Below are 16,613 nucleotides of genomic sequence, written 5' to 3'. Positions count from 1 at the left end.
GATTACTCTTACTGGGACTAGTCAGGGCCCCCACCCCCTCATGTCCTGGCGTGAGCTCCACAAGACCTGGGTAGGCAAGACTGGCCCATCACCAGAAGGCTGCCCAACAGCTCTGGGTGTGCTAGGCAAGTGCAGCTGATTTCCATTTTACCAGGGTGGATGAAGGGAAAAGAGAGGAACCAAGGACTGGGATTCCATTTAGGGGACTTCTCCACCAGAGAATAGGTCAATGAGGCAGAATACATGTGTTCAGGCACGTCTAGGTGGCCTGAACACGTACACGTACATGTCCACTTTACTTTGCTCATGCTGTCTTGATGCCCTTGCTCAGGAGGCCAAGGTAGGTCAGTCTGGGGATTCCTGGACATGGATGCTGGTATAGGGATATGCCTGCAGGGGCCTGCTCCTGATATGGAGGGGCTAGAAAGCTGGTTTGCAGGAGTGGAAGAGTGAGGGGTGTTGGTATACACCTGTAATCCCAGTGGCTCTGGAAGCTGAGGCAGGAGGATCACAGGTTCAAGGCCAGCCTAGGCAACTAGTGAGACCACCTTATCTCAAAGTAAAAAGGACTGGGGATGTTGCTCAGTGGTAAAGATCCACTGGAGCTTGGGAACAGAGAAGTCTCCTGGGAATGAACACAGGAAAGCTGTTCACCTGTTGCTAGATGCACACTGCCTTTTTGGCACTCTCTTGTGTTGAAAGTGACTCCTGGCTAGGGTTGTGTCTCAGTTGTGGTTGGTGCTCCGGGCAGCTAGGGAGTTTCTGTGTCTCCAAGATGGGTCTGGATAGTGCCTACAATGCCCACTTCAGGAGGAGACCCACAGACACCAGATGCCCAGCTGTGGCATTTGTTGGAGGCAAGCCCAGTCCCTGACTTTCCAGAGAGATGTCACTGCTGGCCCAGCCAGCCCAGTCTGGGCATCCAGGCTCTGCAGGGCCTGCTTATCCCTGGCAGGGGTCAAGAATGCTAGGAATGGAGACTATCCTGTCTCTGAGCCTGGCATAGGAGGAAGAGTGGCACGTGCAGGCACTGTTATTCCTGATGTACCAGCAGCCTCTCCCCAGTGAAGGAGCTTCCTCCATCCCCCACCTCCAAGCTTCCACTATCTCCCTCTGTGCAAGAATTGTTTTGATATCACCTGTGTTTGTAGAGGGTTCACTCTGAGTGGATACCTCTATGTCCCTTGATGAATGGGGATGCCATCAGAGGATTTGGCCCCTGGTCTGGGCTCTGGGGTCTACCGGTAAGTGTACCACCACCTTTGGTCCAAGTGGTCAACTTTATTTTCAGTTCATGTAGTTGGGCACTGGATGTAGCTTGCTGACTTTTGGTGCCAGGAACTCAGTTCCCAGAGGCCTGATACCACCTGGTCCCCAAGGATGTGACCTGGGCAGCAGTGGCCTTGTGAACAGCACAGGGTCTGGTCATTTGTGGACCTCTGAGGCCTGAGTGACTTGTGGGAAGAAGGGAGACCTCCAAACCACTACCCATGGGTAACTTGGACCCACTACCACTCACTCCCGGCTTCTGGACAGCCCTGCCTGACCTTGCTGTTGGTACAAGTTGTCTCCAGTGTCAGGAGAGAGGGATGCTAGGAAACCCCCACCAGCAGCCTCGAAGGAAAGCAGACGGGCCATTTTGTGTCTAACTCAGAGCAGGCAGGATCTCAGTGGTGGTGGTTGCAGCCCAGGCTCAGCACCTGCTGGGGTAACAGGGTTGGGATCCCAGGGTCAAGGGAAGGTTTAACTGCTCTGACATGGTGTGGTTGTGATGGAGTGCATGTGTATCATTGTGTAAACACGTTAATATGAGCATGTACAAGTGCAAATGCGAGTGATATCAGTATGTACCCATGAAAGTGTGCGCCTGAGTGGGATGTATGCATATCAGTCTGTGTGTGTAAACAGGTGTGTGAACATGTGTGTAAGCAAATGTATGAATGAGTGATCAGAAGTGTGCCTGCCTTCCATACTGGAGATTTAACCCAGGGGCACTGTAGCACTGAGCTAGATGCCCAGCCCTCTTAATTTTTTGAGACAGGGTGCCTGTAAGTTACCAACTCTGGTTTGGAAATTGCGATCCTCCTGCCCCAGTCGCCTGAGTAGCTGGGATTACAGGAGTGTGCCACCGCCCTGGGTCAGGGATGTGTTTTCATACGTGATGGGGAGTGGATGCTCACGTGGGACTCTGACCCGTGGGATAAGTGGCTTGTCCGTGCCAGCCTTAGGAGGGAGTTTGCAGTCCGTTTTTAAGATCCTCGGACCCTTTCCATTTCCATGCTACCTGTCGCCAATCCCCAGCACAGGTAGCAGAACAAACTCGACTCAGTGGAGTGTGGGAGAGGTCGCGGAGCCCGGGACTGACGCTGACTACCGGCTCCCTCAGGCCCTTCCGCACAAGCTGAGGCGACGCCGAACCCGGGCCACCGGTGTCTCCGCAGGCAGGCTCGGTGGAAAGCGCAGCCCGGCGTCCTTCCCGGAGGAGGCGCATCCGCCCTGCGGCGGGCGGCGCGCATTCCTGAGCCCTGAGTCAGCGCGGCCGCCCCTCCGGCCGGGCCCGCCCCCGGCGCGCACGCCCCTCGCTCCATGGCATTCCCGGGCGGGCGGCCGGAGCGGCGCGCGGGCGGGCGCGGCGGGGACTCGGCGCGGGCGCCCTCCCGGCGCCTCCGGACGCCCTCGGAGGACCCCGGCCCAGAGGCGGCGGTGAGTGGAGGGCGGCGGAGGCCCGGGCCGCGCCGGGACTTTTTCGGACGCGTGCCCGCCGGGCCGCCGACTTTCTCCACGGAGTTTTCCGAGCGCCGGCGCAGGCGGCCCGGCGCGCCGCCAAAATGGCCCATGGCTGGATTGGCTCGGCCCCAACCCCGGACCGGGCGCTCAGTCCCCGGACCTCCGCGCCTTCCTGCCTCGCGACCTCCGGCGGGTGGTGTCGGAAGCTCGGGCTGGGAGGGCGGGGCGTCTCGGACCGTCCCTGTCCCGGCGCTCCGGGGGAGGGAGGAACAGCAGCAGCTGTGGGTGCGGCGCCGGGGCCTCCTGCTGCTTCGCAGCGCCGTCCCCGTCCGTGAGCACCGGTCCGTGAACACCGGGCTCCAGGGCCGCGGGAGCCGCTTCCGAAGACAGCCCCCGCCCTGCCTGGTGGCCAGGACGGGCGGGCTGCGGCCGAGCCCAGGCCGCGGCCCGGTTCCTGGAAGCCGGCCTTCTCCCGTCCGGTGACAGCCGCACCGGTGCTTTGGGCGCTGCGCGAGGGCCTGGCTGTGTCCCGCTGGGGACATGTTTGTGGGTCTGGGTGGAGAACGGGCAGGGGGTCCCCCACGCATTCCTGCCCTCCGCCGGGATGGTCCTGACCGGTCCCGACCGGAGTTCCTCACTGTGCAGCTCAGGCCGTGTCTGTCTGGGTGGGCGGGGCCTGGGCTTGGAAGCCCTAACCCGGTGCAGGGAAAGCACCCCCCGCGCGCACTTCCTGTTGGAGCCGGGAGATTCAAGGATGAAACTGGCTTTTCAGGTTTAGCTCAGTTAGAAGCCTGGGCAGTCTCAGGCTGGGATCTCCCCACCCCCATGGAGCCAGCCCCAGCCCCCTGCCCGTACCTGGAGGTGGGAGAAGACTAGGGCTCCAGGGGTCCTTGAAGCTGAGCCCTCTGGCACCAGGGTAATTGCGAGCATGGGGCAAGGGCCAGGGAGTCTGTGGTCCTAGATTGAAGGCACTGACCCTTGAACTCCAGGCTCCCCATATACCCTCCTGTTGCACAGGCCCACTGAGGCCAGCATCAGGGAACCAGGCAATCCTTACCCTGGGGAGCTGGCCTTTCCCAGGACCCCTTGGTGAGCAGGATCCCCCAGGTCTTCCTACTCTCCATGGACCACCGGGGATCTCCCCAGCATTTTTCTGACTCCAGCTGCTGCTCAAACACTTCAGTGTCCTAGTGGCCTCAGCCCATCCCTGTTCCTCCTCAGTGTCTAACAGGATAGACTTTGTGCCCCAGAATACCATTTCTTGGTTCCTGTTTTCTCCTTGGCAGTGTTTAGTGGTGGCACCGTCCTCCCTCCACCCAGGTGCCTCCGTTTGGGGGCAGGACACTCCGTTTGGGGGCAGGAGATTGCATATGGAGCCCAATAGCCCTCCATAGTCCAAGAACACAGCTGGTTTGTAGTTGGACAGGCAGATGGAGACCCCCACCCCAGTTCCTGGGTAGACCTGGACTTCCTTTGGGATCTCTGTGACCTTAGGCAGTGACTGGCCTTTCTGAGGCTGTTTCCTTATCTGTAAGATGGACATGCTATGATAGATTGGTGGGGTCAGCTAGGATCATGCTTGATGCAGGTGTGCCGGGCTCCTGTTTCCTCCAGGTGCCATTCCAGGCTCATTCTGCATCCAGTGGGTCCAGCAGGAGGTTGCTGAGCCTGAGGGTGCCTGGGCAGGAGGGAGCATGTATGTAGGGTCAGTCGGGGCACTTCTGGGGAACTCTGGTGACGGGCTGCTCATCTGCCTCCCAGCCAGGTGTGTTGGGCCCCTTCCCCACCATCCAGGAGTGTGTGCTATGCTTTCACTTAACTCCTGGAACCTGCCGGGTCCCATATTGGGGACCAGATGTGTCCATTTTGGTGGGCATTTCACAGTTGAAATCTGGTGCAACCAAGTCCTTGCCCCCACTTTCTGACTGATTGGTGTGGCAGGTCCCCTAACCCCCAGGTGTGTCTGCCCTGTTAGCTCCAGTGGGTTGGTACTGTGACCCCTGGGCCACATATGCTGGATTAGCCATGGGGCAGTGCCCTTCCCTGGGTGGACTTTTATTTTCCTGTATGCCATCAGGCTGCCCTATAGGTGGCCTGTTGAAGGAAGCCCCTTGTTCTGTTACTGTCTATTTGCGTGCTTCTTTGGGGTGATCGCAGTTGACAGGTGGGTGATATGGGAGGCAGGGAACTGGTGTGTCTTCCTAGGCACAGAAGTACTGTGAAGGCTGCTGGCTCCATCTCAGGTCTGCCCTGCTCCACATGGAAACTTGCTTTTTCCACAGAAAAGGGAGGGACCCCTGGAAGGATTGAAGAGCCTTTGTGGTTTGCAGAGAGCCCGCAAGTGTTCTCAACATAGTGCCACTTACAGAGGAGGCAGGGAGGCCCATGACCCTCCCTTTGCCACACAGTGGCAGTAGAGGAGAAGTGGGATCCTGCTAGGCTGCAGCTGTGACCCTTCTCTCAAGGGAGAATCAGGGACCTTAGTTTAGGGGTTAGAGAGAGGTTGAGGGGGATCTTGGAGGAGCCAACTCCTTCTGGGACCAGGCTTGGGTAAGCTGAGGACATGACTGTGTGGGTGTCCTAGGTGGGGCCTGTTGTTGCAGCTGTCCTCGGTAGTGGGCCATCTCCTGGGCTGGCTGTGCTTTCTGCTTCCTGTTGCCCTGTGAGTGTCCAGGGCAGGCCTGAGTGCAGAGAAGGCTGCTGCTCACACCTGAGAACATGCTGACTTTGGCCAACCTGCCCCAGTGTCTTTGTGCCTCTTGGCCACACCGTGCTAATGGCAGCACCTCTGCAGGGTCTGGTCCTCCAGTGGCTCCCTCATTGCACATGCTCTGGCCTTCTCACACCACCAACTGCATGGCTGTCCTGCCCCACCTCACAGTCCGCAGCACCAGCCTTTCTGCTGCCGATCCAACTGCTGTTTATTGAGCACCTACTGTGTGCTGGTTCATGCCATGGCTATAATTCTCAGATGGCAAAATGGATTTGTTAAGGGCCATTGGTGATGGGGACAAACATGGTTCAGCGGCATGGCCTTGGCCCTTCCTTCATGCCTCCTGTTCCTTTCTTTCTTTTTTTTTTTTTTTTTTTTTTTTGTATCAGCAATTGAACCCAGGGACATTTAACCACTGGGCCACATCCCCAGCCCTTTTTATATTTCATTTTGAGACAGGGTCTCTTTAAGTTTCTTAGGGCCTTGCTAAGTTGCTGAGACTGGCTTTGAACTTGTGATCCTCCTGCCTCAGTCTCAGTTGCTGGGATTACAGGTGTGTGCCACCATGCCCTGCTCCTGTCTCTTCTTGCGTCTCGCCTGGGGCCAGCCGGAAGGGTCCCCAGTTGTCCTGGAAGAGGAACCAAGTCAGCAGGACTCTGCTCCCCCGCCTGCCCTCTGCCATGGTAACTGCACTTCACCCTCCACACCAGTCTCTGACCTCCCTGTCTCTCAGGCTCATCGCTCGTCCCAGACTGCTTGGTGTGCCCAAGGGGCACCCACTGGACTCTTCCTGGCCCTCTGCCACCACTGGCGCTGCTACCCAGCACTTTCCACTTCGTCCTCCGTGGGCATGTGGCCAGCTCCTGTTGCTGTTGAGTGACTAATGCTGTGACCCCAGGAAGTTATGCCCTCCTGGCTGGGGTTCCCCCCTGCACTGGGGCCAGACTAGGGGAGAGTGCCCTGAGGCTGTCTGGGAACAAGAGCCCACTGTGTGCCTGGAGGAGGCCTGGGCACTGGGTCACTGTGGGTGGGCAGTGTGTTGCTCCTTGGCCCAGACTTGTCCGTTCTGGGCCTGCTCCTCCCCCAAGACTTGTGAATCCCACTGACTCTATGCTGAGATGGGGCACCCAGCATGTGGTGGGGCAGGGTGGGTGTCCTTTCCCTGCCTGCCAGACCTAGACCACATGGGTTCTCCTGCACCCTTCTGCCACCCCTCAGCACGGGAGGGGTTGGCCTAGATATTCAGACAGGGGCTGGAGTATCTGTTGTGAGCTTAGGTCTCTGGTGCTTCTTGGGGCCAACTGCAGGCCCATCTGAGGCAAGGGCTGGTGGGTCCAGTTGCCTGTGCATGGTCACAGCTCCTTTCCCTCACGGCTTGTCCCCTTCGCACTCACAATTGCTCCTAATAGGCAGCTCCTCCTCCCAGGATGGCCGAGGGTCCTCTCCTTCAGGAATCCTGGCTCTTTGGGTCTTAGGAATTGGCTCCTCCCTGCTAGCTTTGCTCTGCAGTTGTCAGTGTGTATACCCAGTGCTTGCTCTGGAGCCAGCCTGGCCCGGTCAGTGACAGGACAGAGGACTGCACACATGTGCGTGAGCCCTGGGAGAGCCAGACCAGGGAGCTCCTGTTGTGGGAGGGCAGGTCGCAGGTCCTGGGATGTGTGTAGGCCTGAGATTGGTGTGGATGGGCCTGTGGAGCATCTCAGTAGCAGAGGGGCCTGCACTACTGAGTAGGTGCCACCTGGATGCCACCTGGAGGTGCTGGGCACAGGTGGCAGATTCTTGGAGAGGCCAGTCCCTGGCATTCACCTGTGGACTCCCAGCAACAGTAGCCCTGTTTTTACTGTTGGCCCTGCTCCTCTCTGGACCCTATAACAATCTTACCAGCAGCATCGGTGTTTCCAAGTAAGAAGATGGAAGGCATGTTGCTTTGGGTGGCAGGGCTGGAGTGGCCCCTTGGGTGAACTAAGCAGGAATGCCAAGGGCGTCTCCATCCTGCCTAGTGTCTGGCTCTTTACCTCCTAGGCCCCACAGGCACAGCACAGCCTTGGGGAGGAGGTTGATAGACTGGGAGGGTGCTGAGGCCACTCTGTAGGCTTGGGAGCCCCCCCTGTGCTCCGCCTGCTTTCCCAGCACACTAGAAAGTGTCTCAGATTCTGCCATTAGTATTTGAGACTGAGGTGGCCTCTAAGTCATTTTGCCAGCAGGTGGTCGTACCTTAATCTATGCTGTCTGTGAAAGGTGGCTGCAGGATGATGAGGAAGACACTGTTGATGCCTGGCACTCAGATCTGGATTGGACATGGTGCTGAGGGCTGGCTTGCTTCAGCTCCTAGGAGGACCTTGCCTCATCTATTTCTCAGTCAGGATGGCCTTGTGTCAGACATGGCTTCCACCCCGCAACAGGGGCACAGCATGGGCAGGCCCAGTGATGCAGACAAATGCTGCCTGACCCTAGGTCCTAAGGACAGACAGGGAGGGACCCCTGGGCACATAGTAGGGGAGCCCCCCCTCCCCCAGCTGCCCAGCAGTGCATAATCGGCTTGGAGAAGGGGTTGGTATGTGAGGGGTGGAGCCATGAGTAGGCATCCCTGAGGACTCCCTTCCACTGTCTGTTCTGTTCCTGGTCTGCATAGGGCCAGTGGGAGCTGTGACTGGCACCCTAGACCTTTATTCTTTGGCAGTATAGGGCCCATAAGAGCCATATGCAGTGTTCTGGGCCTTCCCTGGTGGATATAGCCCTGTAGGAGCCCTGGGTATCACTCTGGGCCTGTACTTAGTTATAATACTCTGAACATGTGATCTTGAGCAAGGCAAGCTTCTGTTCTCTATGCCTCAGTTTTCCTATTTTTACAGTATGGGTGGGACTTTTTTTTATCTCCTTCAAGCAGTTGAGAGGGGGACTCCCAAGTGGAATCCATCAGTGGGTGTGTCACACACTCAGCCACTTGCAGCTTGTTGAGGTTTGCGCACTTTGAAGAGGCTGAGGAACTTGGGGTTTTCTGTCCTCTAGGTATAATTCCAGAGGGCCCGCTTTCCAGACCCTCATGGGTGCAGATCTGCAGCAATTGTCCTTTGTACAAACAATGTACGTAATAGAGTCCCAAGGAGGCCAGGACTTGCCTTATAGTTGAATCCTGGCTTCTATGCTCTGGGTCTTCCCCTGTGTTGGTGGGTTGGGGGGTCTCAGATGCTCAGGGTTATCAGGCATGCAAACCCCCAGCTGCCTTACTGTTGTTTTTTTTGGGCATGTGGCGCCACCTGGTGGTCATTATGGTTTATGTGCGAATGTGGTTTGCAGAAAAACACCTGGTGCCCCAGCTGCTGCTCTGCCACCTGCGAAACCATGACTTTCTCCGAATTTGGAGATTCCTCTGTGCAGTGGACGGGCCTCACTCTCTGTTCTGTGTGTAGTGTGCCTCTGACTCTGTAGTGGAAACCACAGTTGTAAATGAAGGCAAGGCTAGGGCCACACCTGTGCAAGCCTTAGCTCCAGGTGGCAGGGAGCCTCACTGTTCCTGCTGTGCTCGGGTCCTCACCCCCTTCAAGCTCTGCCTGCCAAGCAGCTGTCATTGCTGTTTTCTGTCCATCACACATATCTCTTCTAACCCACTTATTTTTTTAGGATGATTATTTTCCAAGAGGGAAGGTTTGTCTTACGTCTTCCCTAGCATGTGCCAAGCACCTTCAAGTGCCTTGCTCATTGGAGGTGCTGAAAGCGCTGCCCGTGGACGTGGCCATCTGAGGCCTGTGTGGAGAGGAACCAGGCAACTGCCGACATGCTACTGCTGAGCACTAGCTGGGCTTCTGTGGTGGGAGCTGTGACCACCCCATTGGGTGCATCACTGCTTCTGCCTCCCTCGGGTCTGGGCCCAGTGGGTCTTCAGGGGCCTGCCAGCCGCATTACTGAGCACCCTTCCCTCTCCAGGCCTGCCTCATTCCACCTGGAACCATGAGTGAGGGCCGCAGGGACAGCACGAGCAGTCTACAGCGCAAGAAGCCACCCTGGCTGAAGCTGGACATCCCGGCTATGATGCCCCCAGCAGCAGAGGAACCCAGCTTCCTGCAGGTAGGTGCAGACTATCCAGGGCTGTGGGTACGCCCCATCCCGGCTCCTCACCATGACCCTGTTGCTCAGCCCCTGAAGCGCCAGACTTTCCTGCGGAGTGTGAGTATGCCAGCCGAGACGGCCCATGTCCCTTCGCCCCACCATGAGCCCCGGCGGCCAGTGCTGCAGCGCCAGACATCTATCACACAGACCATCCGCAGGTACTGTCCTGGCCACTCCCTAGAGGCAGGCACACAGGGCCCCCTTCAGGTATTGGGGCTGGGAAGGAGCAGGAGTCCTTGTAGTATCAGCTTTCTCTTCTGCTGTGGGCCTCCTGTCCTGGGGACTGAACTGCTGCCACCCTGCTGCCCTTCTCTGCTGCCCAGCACTCAACTTTCTCTGTCTCCACACCCTAATGCTCCGGCCCCTCACAGCCGACAGGTGCGCTTTGGGCGAGTCCATACTCTGCCCCTCCCAGGTCCCCGGGCTGCCTGCAGGCTGCCCCCCCAGCGCCAGCCCCTCTCTTGGTTCCTGCTCAGGTACTTCAGGCAGGCCGTGAGTGTGTCGCTCTTTTCTGGTGTGTGCATGTTATGTGGCTTCTTGAGGGCTGCTAGTGCTGGCAGCTCCTGAGCCCTGAGGGCAGTGCCAGCATGTTTTGTCTGCATGTCTGAAGGCCCCAGCCTGCTGGGGCTGCAGTGCCTGGCTGGGGCTGCTGCTTGGGGCTGAGCTCTTTCCCTGGACTCGGGTTGGGTGAGGGCCTGTGTGAAACACCTACCGGGCAAGTCCTGTAGGACTCAGGATCGACCGTTTGGGGCGGCTGGGGCTGGAGGCCTGGGACAGGGCTTGCTGCCCGGAGGACGGCCTCAGGCTTCTTGCCTGGGAGGGGAGCTGTGGCTGCCCCTTGCTGAATTGCTTCTGTGCCAGGGGCACAGCGGACTGGTTCGGAGTGAGCAAGGAGAGTGACAGCACCCAGAAGTGGCAGCGTAAGAGCATCCGTCACTGCAGTCAGCGCTACGGGAAGCTGAAGCCCCAGGTCATCCGAGAGCTGGACCTGCCCAGCCAGGACAGTGCGTCGCTGACCAGCACAGAGACGCCACCCCCGCTGTACGTGGGGCCGTGCCAGCTGGGCATGCAGAAGGTGCGCTGCGGTTGCTGCATCCTGACCCCTCACTCCCAGCCCCTGGGTGGGTCCAGGGCAGGTCTACCTGAACTCCTGGTCAGGAGGGCAGGCTGGTGATCCATGGAGGCAGCTGGGAGGCTCTGGGGAGGGTGACCTGGGTGAGGCAGAGGGTCCTGGCATGGTACAGGGGCAACCTGTGGATAGGCAAGTATCCCAGGGGGACCAGCAGTGCAAGGGGAGCGGAGGGGCCCCGCTGGTGCTGTGGCTGTCGGGGCGACGCCCACACAGTGGCCTGGCCCAGGAGTGAAGGTAGCAGCAGTTGTGCCCTCTACGTGAGGCGCGCATGGCTCTGGTGTGTTGAGAGCCCTGGGCGCCAACCCAGCCTGACTCCACTGTCTTTGCCTCCACCAGATCATAGACCCTCTGGCCCGCGGCCGGGCCTTCCGCATGGCAGACGACACTGCTGATGGCCCGAGCGCCCCGCACACTCCGGTCACGCCCGGAGCCGCCTCCCTCTGCTCCTTTTCCAGCTCCCGCTCAGGTTTCAACCGGCTTCCTCGGCGGCGCAAGCGTGAATCTGTGGCCAAGATGAGCTTCAGGGCCGCTGCAGCACTGATGAAGGTGGGTGGGGGCCACGGGTGAGGGGGGGGGCTGAGTGGCCATCAGGTCCCAAGGTCACCTCCTTGCCCTCAGGGTCGCTCCGTTAGGGATGGCACCTTGCGCCGGGCACAGCGGCGAAGCTTCACTCCTGCCAGTTTCCTGGAGGAGGACACAGCAGATTTCCCTGATGAGTTAGATACATCCTTCTTTGCTCGGGTAAGGAGAGCCTGGGGCCTCACCCACAGCCTCTGTCTCTGTGTCCAACCTGACCTCACGTGTTTGCTCAGGAAGGTGTCCTCCATGAGGAGCTGTCCACATACCCGGATGAAGTGTTTGAGTCCCCTTCAGAGGCAGCACTCAAAGACTGGGAGAAAGCCCCAGAGCAGGCCGACCTCACGGGTGGGGCCCTGGACCGCAGTGAGCTTGAGCGCAGCCATTTGATGCTGTGAGTGCAGCTGGCAGGTGGGGGCCACGGGGTGGGGAACCTCTGCCTTAGGAGCAGCTGGGCCCTGAGGCGGGTGTACCGGCATTCACTGCCTAGAGTGTTTCCCAATGTACTGGGAACTCAGCTTGGCAACTACAGTGGGGTCCCAGGGCTAGACATGTCCCCAGTGTTCACTGCCTACCTGGGGAAATCCCAGAGTGCAGCAGCGGGGGGACCCCAACATGGAGGAGGGTAACCTATCACTGAGGTACACAACCTTTGCAGGGTCTGGGGTCCCTTCCTGCCACCCTGGGAGGGTCCTGAGGTTGCTCCTTTGCTGGTAAGGAAGAGGCTAAAACTGAGACTTGGCACCCCCATCCCCTTCATCCAAGCCAGGCTGGTGCAAGGCAGGGTAAAGACTGGCTGGCTTTGGTTGCATCGGGAGGGATAGCAGCAGGTGGCGGTCTGGCCCCGGAGGTGACGAACTGGTTCCCTGCAGGCCCCTGGAGCGAGGCTGGAGGAAGCAGAAGGAGGGCGGCCTAGCCCCGCAGCCCAAGGTGCGGCTCCGACAGGAGGTGGTGAGCGCCCTGGGACCCAGGCGGGGCCAACGCATTGCAGTGCCAGTGCGCAAGCTCTTTGCCAGGGAGAAGCGACCGTATGGGCTGGGCATGGTGGGACGGCTCACCAACCGCACCTACCGCAAGCGCATTGACAGCTATGTGAAGCGCCAGATTGAGGACATGGACGACCACAGGTAGGCGCAGGGAGGGAACGTGTGCCCTGTGAACATGTCTTGGGGTTGGGATGCAGGTTCCTGGGCTCCGCCTTGGGGATGTGCCCACTGATGCTCTGCCCCGCAGGCCCTTCTTCACCTACTGGCTTACCTTCGTGCACTCGCTGGTCACCATTCTAGCAGTGTGCATCTATGGCATCGCGCCCGTGGGTTTCTCGCAGCATGAGACGGTGGACTCGGTGAGCTCCTGGCACTCACCTGGGACCCAGATGATTGGGGGCTAGGGTCTGGACCCCCTCTGCTCCTCTCTGGGAAGAGAGGGCCCTATTGACCTGATCGGATCCCACTTCCTGACTTTTCAGGTGCTGCGGAACCGTGGTGTCTATGAAAATGTCAAGTATGTGCAGCAAGAAAACTTCTGGATCGGTCCCAGCTCGGTGAGGGTGGGGGCTGGGGGCGGAGCCTGGAGGTCCTGAGGCCAGCAGGGGGCCTAGGGCTGCAACTGCACATCTCCTATAGGAGGCCCTTATCCACCTGGGTGCCAAGTTCTCGCCCTGCATGCGCCAGGACCCACAGGTGCACAGCTTCATCAGCGCTGCTCGAGAGCGTGAGAAGCACTCCGCCTGTTGTGTGCGAAACGACCGGTCTGGCTGCGTGCAGACCTCGGAGGAAGAGTGCTCGGTGCGTTCCGCGCCCGGCCCACCTTTATGTATGCTATTCCTGCAGTTATTTCAGACTCAGGCCCCACCAAGTTCTCTTCGACCCCTGCTCTTGGCATGTTGCACTGCCTGACACTCTGAGGCCTGCTCCCTCTGCGCCCCTCCATCCCCAGTTCCTTACCCAGGAAGGTTCATTTGACTTTTTGATTTGATCTTGGTTTGGGTATACCCTTTCACAGCTTACACGGAGGTACCTAAGCCAGTTTCCAGATTTAGGATGCAGAGGCTGTTTAATATTTTTCTAGATGTTGATAGACCTTTATTTTATTCATTTATGTGGTGCTGAGAATTGAACCCAGTGCCTCACACATGGCTAGGCAAGCACACTACCACTGAGCCACAACCCCAGCCCTCAGAGGCTGTTTTTGAAAAGCTAATAGGAGCAAGGTGCTGTAGTGCATGCCTATAATCCCAGCTATTCAGAAAATGGAGTCAGGAGGATGGCAAGTTCAGGGCCTGCTTGGGCAATTCAGTGAGGCTCTGTCTAAAAATAACAAGTAAAGAGGGGCTGGGTGTGGCTGTGTGGTAGAACACCTCTGCATCCTGTCCCCATTGCCTCAAAAACAAATAAATATATAAAGAGCTAATGGCAATTATGCTCCTAGTGCCAGAATCTATCTTGATATGTGACTGAGTCAGGCTATTGAACTACTAGGGGTGCAGTGGTAGGGCCTTTGCCTGTGATTCTGGCTTTGAGCCCCCATTGCTGACTAAACTTCGCAAGGAATGGGTTCTGACCAGGGCTGACCCGTGTCCTTGCAGTCCACCCTGGCAGTGTGGGTGAAGTGGCCTGTCCATCCCAGTGCCCCAGACCTTGCTGGCCACAAGAGGCAGTTTGGCTCTGTCTGCCACCAGGACCCCAGGTCAGTCCTCCTGGCTACCTACCCCCTTTTCTGCCTTTGCTTCTCCCCTTGTCAACTTGGGTGGGAGGGTGCCAAAGCCAGGGACTCAAAGCAGGCTCTGACCATATACTGGGCTCATGCAGGGTGTGTGATGAGCCCTCCTCTGAGGACCCCCATGAGTGGCCAGAAGACATCACTAAGTGGCCGGTAAGCTGGGGTGGGGAATTGTTGGAAGTCAGCTTGTCCTACCTCACCCATCAGTGGTACCAGAGATCCCTCTGGGTGGGACCATCCCACATTTTCAGACACAATGCCCTTGGCCTTTGCCCAACCTGTCCATGACCTAAGGCTGTCGCTCTGAGCGTGTAATCAGAGCAAGAGGGCTGGCTAGACTTTGAAGGCCTGATGACATTCCAATTTGACAGATGGCTCTGCTGAGGCTCATGTGTAATCGTCTGCTTGAAGTCGAGGGAGGTATTTTCTACTTGTGAGGTGTAGGGCAACAGTCGGGGTGGGAGCTAACTTGGCTCCTCCCTACTTGTGATCCAGATTTGCACTAAAAACAGTGCTGGGAACCATACCAACCACCCTCACATGGACTGTGTCATAACAGGCCGACCCTGCTGTGTTGGCACCAAGGGCAGGTGAGTGTGCAGTTGAGACAGGCCTCTGGCTTGGAGCATGGCCTTGGGGCTGTGCTTTCTCCCCCACCAAGTCCCAGAACAACTCAAGACTCCAACAAGGAGAAAGGGTCAACAATGGAGGTGGGGGCTGAAACTTGAGCCTGGTAGTAGGGGCAGGTGCCTGTTCCTGGACCCTAGCAGTGACTCTCCAATCTGGGCCCTGACCTTCCAGATGTGAGATCACCTCCCGGGAGTACTGTGACTTCATGAGGGGCTATTTCCATGAGGAGGCCACGCTCTGTTCTCAGGTAGGCCTCAGGGTGTCTCCCTCCCCTCCTCCCTAGCCACTGAGTGCTGACTGGCCACTCCGCACAGGTGCACTGCATGGATGATGTGTGTGGCCTCCTGCCTTTCCTCAACCCTGAGGTGCCCGACCAGTTCTATCGCCTGTGGCTGTCCCTGTTCCTGCACGCTGGGCAAGTGAATCTGTGGGCTGGGTGGGTAGTCTCGGGAACCTCAGAGTAGCTGGCTGAAGGTGGCAGGAAGCCACCTTCCCTGCTGAGTGTCCCCCACCTGCACCCCCACTGCCCACAGGATCTTGCACTGCCTAGTGTCCATCTGCTTCCAGATGACTGTGCTGCGGGACCTGGAGAAGCTGGCAGGCTGGCACCGCATAGCCATCATCTACCTGCTGAGTGGTGTCACTGGCAACTTGGCCAGTGCCATCTTCCTGCCCTACAGGGCGGAGGTAAAGCTGCCTTCCAGGGTAGGGACCCTCGTGTACGCCTGTGGCCTGAACACGGAATGCCCAACCTCTACCTGGCCCTTCAGCCCCAATGTGCTCCTGCCCTTGGGGGTGGGCTGGGAAGATGCAGCCGGGCTGCTCATTCCTGCTGCTTACAGCCATCACCCTACCTCCAGGTGGGCCCAGCTGGCTCGCAGTTTGGCATCCTGGCCTGCCTCTTTGTGGAGCTCTTCCAGAGCTGGCAGATCCTGGCACGGCCCTGGCGCGCCTTCTTCAAGCTGCTGGCTGTGGTGCTCTTCCTCTTTGCCTTTGGGCTGCTGCCCTGGATCGACAACTTCGCCCACATCTCAGGCTTCATCAGCGGCCTCTTCCTCTCCTTTGCCTTCCTGCCCTACATCAGCTTCGGCAAGTTTGACCTGTACCGCAAGCGCTGCCAGATCATCATCTTTCAGGTGGTCTTCCTGGGCCTGCTGGCCGGCCTGGTGGTCCTCTTCTACTTCTATCCTGTCCGCTGTGAGTGGTGCGAGTTCCTCACCTGCATCCCCTTCACTGACAAGTTCTGCGAGAAGTACGAACTGGACGCTCAGCTCCACTGAGCCAGCTGTGGGTGCTGGTGGCCACAAGCACGGAGACTCAGGGGCCTGTGGACTCTGCCTGCTTTGTGTGGACTTGCTTTCCTGACACAGACCTCCTGTGCCTTGCTCACTCCTGCTGACTTTATCCTGTTGGGCATTTATCACACTCTCTCCCATGATAACCTTCCAACTAGACCCTTGACGACCACCTCATGTGGCCAATAAATGGACCGGGAGCGTTTTAGCTGCCACTAACTTGACCAGGGCTGTGTCCTTCTTCCTGGCTCCTGGCTGAGGGCTGTGGAGCAAGACCCTGCAGTTCCTGGCCTCTGAGAGCACACTTCTGCAGAACAGGGAACTAAGTGTCCAGTGTAGCCTTAGGCTCTTCCAGCTCCCAGGGAAGCCCCCTCAGTCAGGAGGCTGCACTTTGCTCCTCTTCCTTGGAGGACCCTAGGGATGTGTTGCCACATTTTGCTGCATTTCCATCCCATGCTGCCTCCCATTCCACTGAGCCTGGGGAAGGCACTGGTGTAGGGAACCCTGTGGGTAGAGGCCCCATCCACCTGTGCCAGATGCTCACTGCCACTGTAGGCTCTGGGATGCTTCCCCACAAGCAGACAGAAAGAGCTGTGGAGATGATGGTTATATGCAAGTGGCCACAGGGCCTTGGTGTGGCATCTTGGACTTCAGGACTTACCTGTATCAGTCCTCTGTCCTAACCTCCCCTCTGTGATGGGACAGATCCACT

The 16,613-nt window shown here is 58.3% G+C and overlaps 1 protein-coding gene across 5 annotated transcripts; it reads left to right on the top strand.

Annotated features, from left to right (window-relative positions):
- Positions 1–440: 440 nt before the first annotated feature.
- Positions 441–16,125, top strand: RHBDF1 (rhomboid 5 homolog 1). Of its 5 annotated transcripts, XM_079120833.1 has the most exons (19): positions 1,170–1,244; positions 9,365–9,505; positions 9,575–9,705; positions 9,919–10,023; positions 10,409–10,622; positions 11,016–11,225; positions 11,298–11,420; positions 11,492–11,649; positions 12,128–12,382; positions 12,489–12,600; positions 12,724–12,798; positions 12,881–13,042; positions 13,843–13,943; positions 14,066–14,129; positions 14,472–14,566; positions 14,778–14,853; positions 14,921–15,021; positions 15,140–15,293; positions 15,467–16,125. In XM_079120833.1, the coding sequence occupies exons 1-19, from the start codon at positions 1,188–1,190 to the stop codon at positions 15,884–15,886; spliced, it is 2,754 nt and encodes a 917-aa protein (XP_078976959.1). In that variant the 5' UTR covers positions 1,170–1,187; the 3' UTR covers positions 15,887–16,125. The 5 variants fall into 5 exon arrangements, with proteins under 5 accessions (XP_078976963.1, XP_078976960.1, XP_078976959.1 ...); XM_079120837.1 differs by having other exon boundaries at positions 441–1,244; positions 9,365–9,705; XM_079120835.1 differs by lacking the exon at positions 9,919–10,023 and having other exon boundaries at positions 1,173–1,244.
- The last annotated feature ends 488 nt before the right edge of the window (positions 16,126–16,613 follow it).

Source organism: Sciurus vulgaris (assembly GCF_902686455.1).
Source record: "Sciurus vulgaris genome assembly, chromosome: 18".
NCBI classification, from domain to species: domain Eukaryota; kingdom Metazoa; phylum Chordata; class Mammalia; order Rodentia; family Sciuridae; genus Sciurus; species Sciurus vulgaris.
Note: the sequence above shows the minus strand (reverse complement) of the source record. Positions and strands in the feature narration are given on the sequence as shown.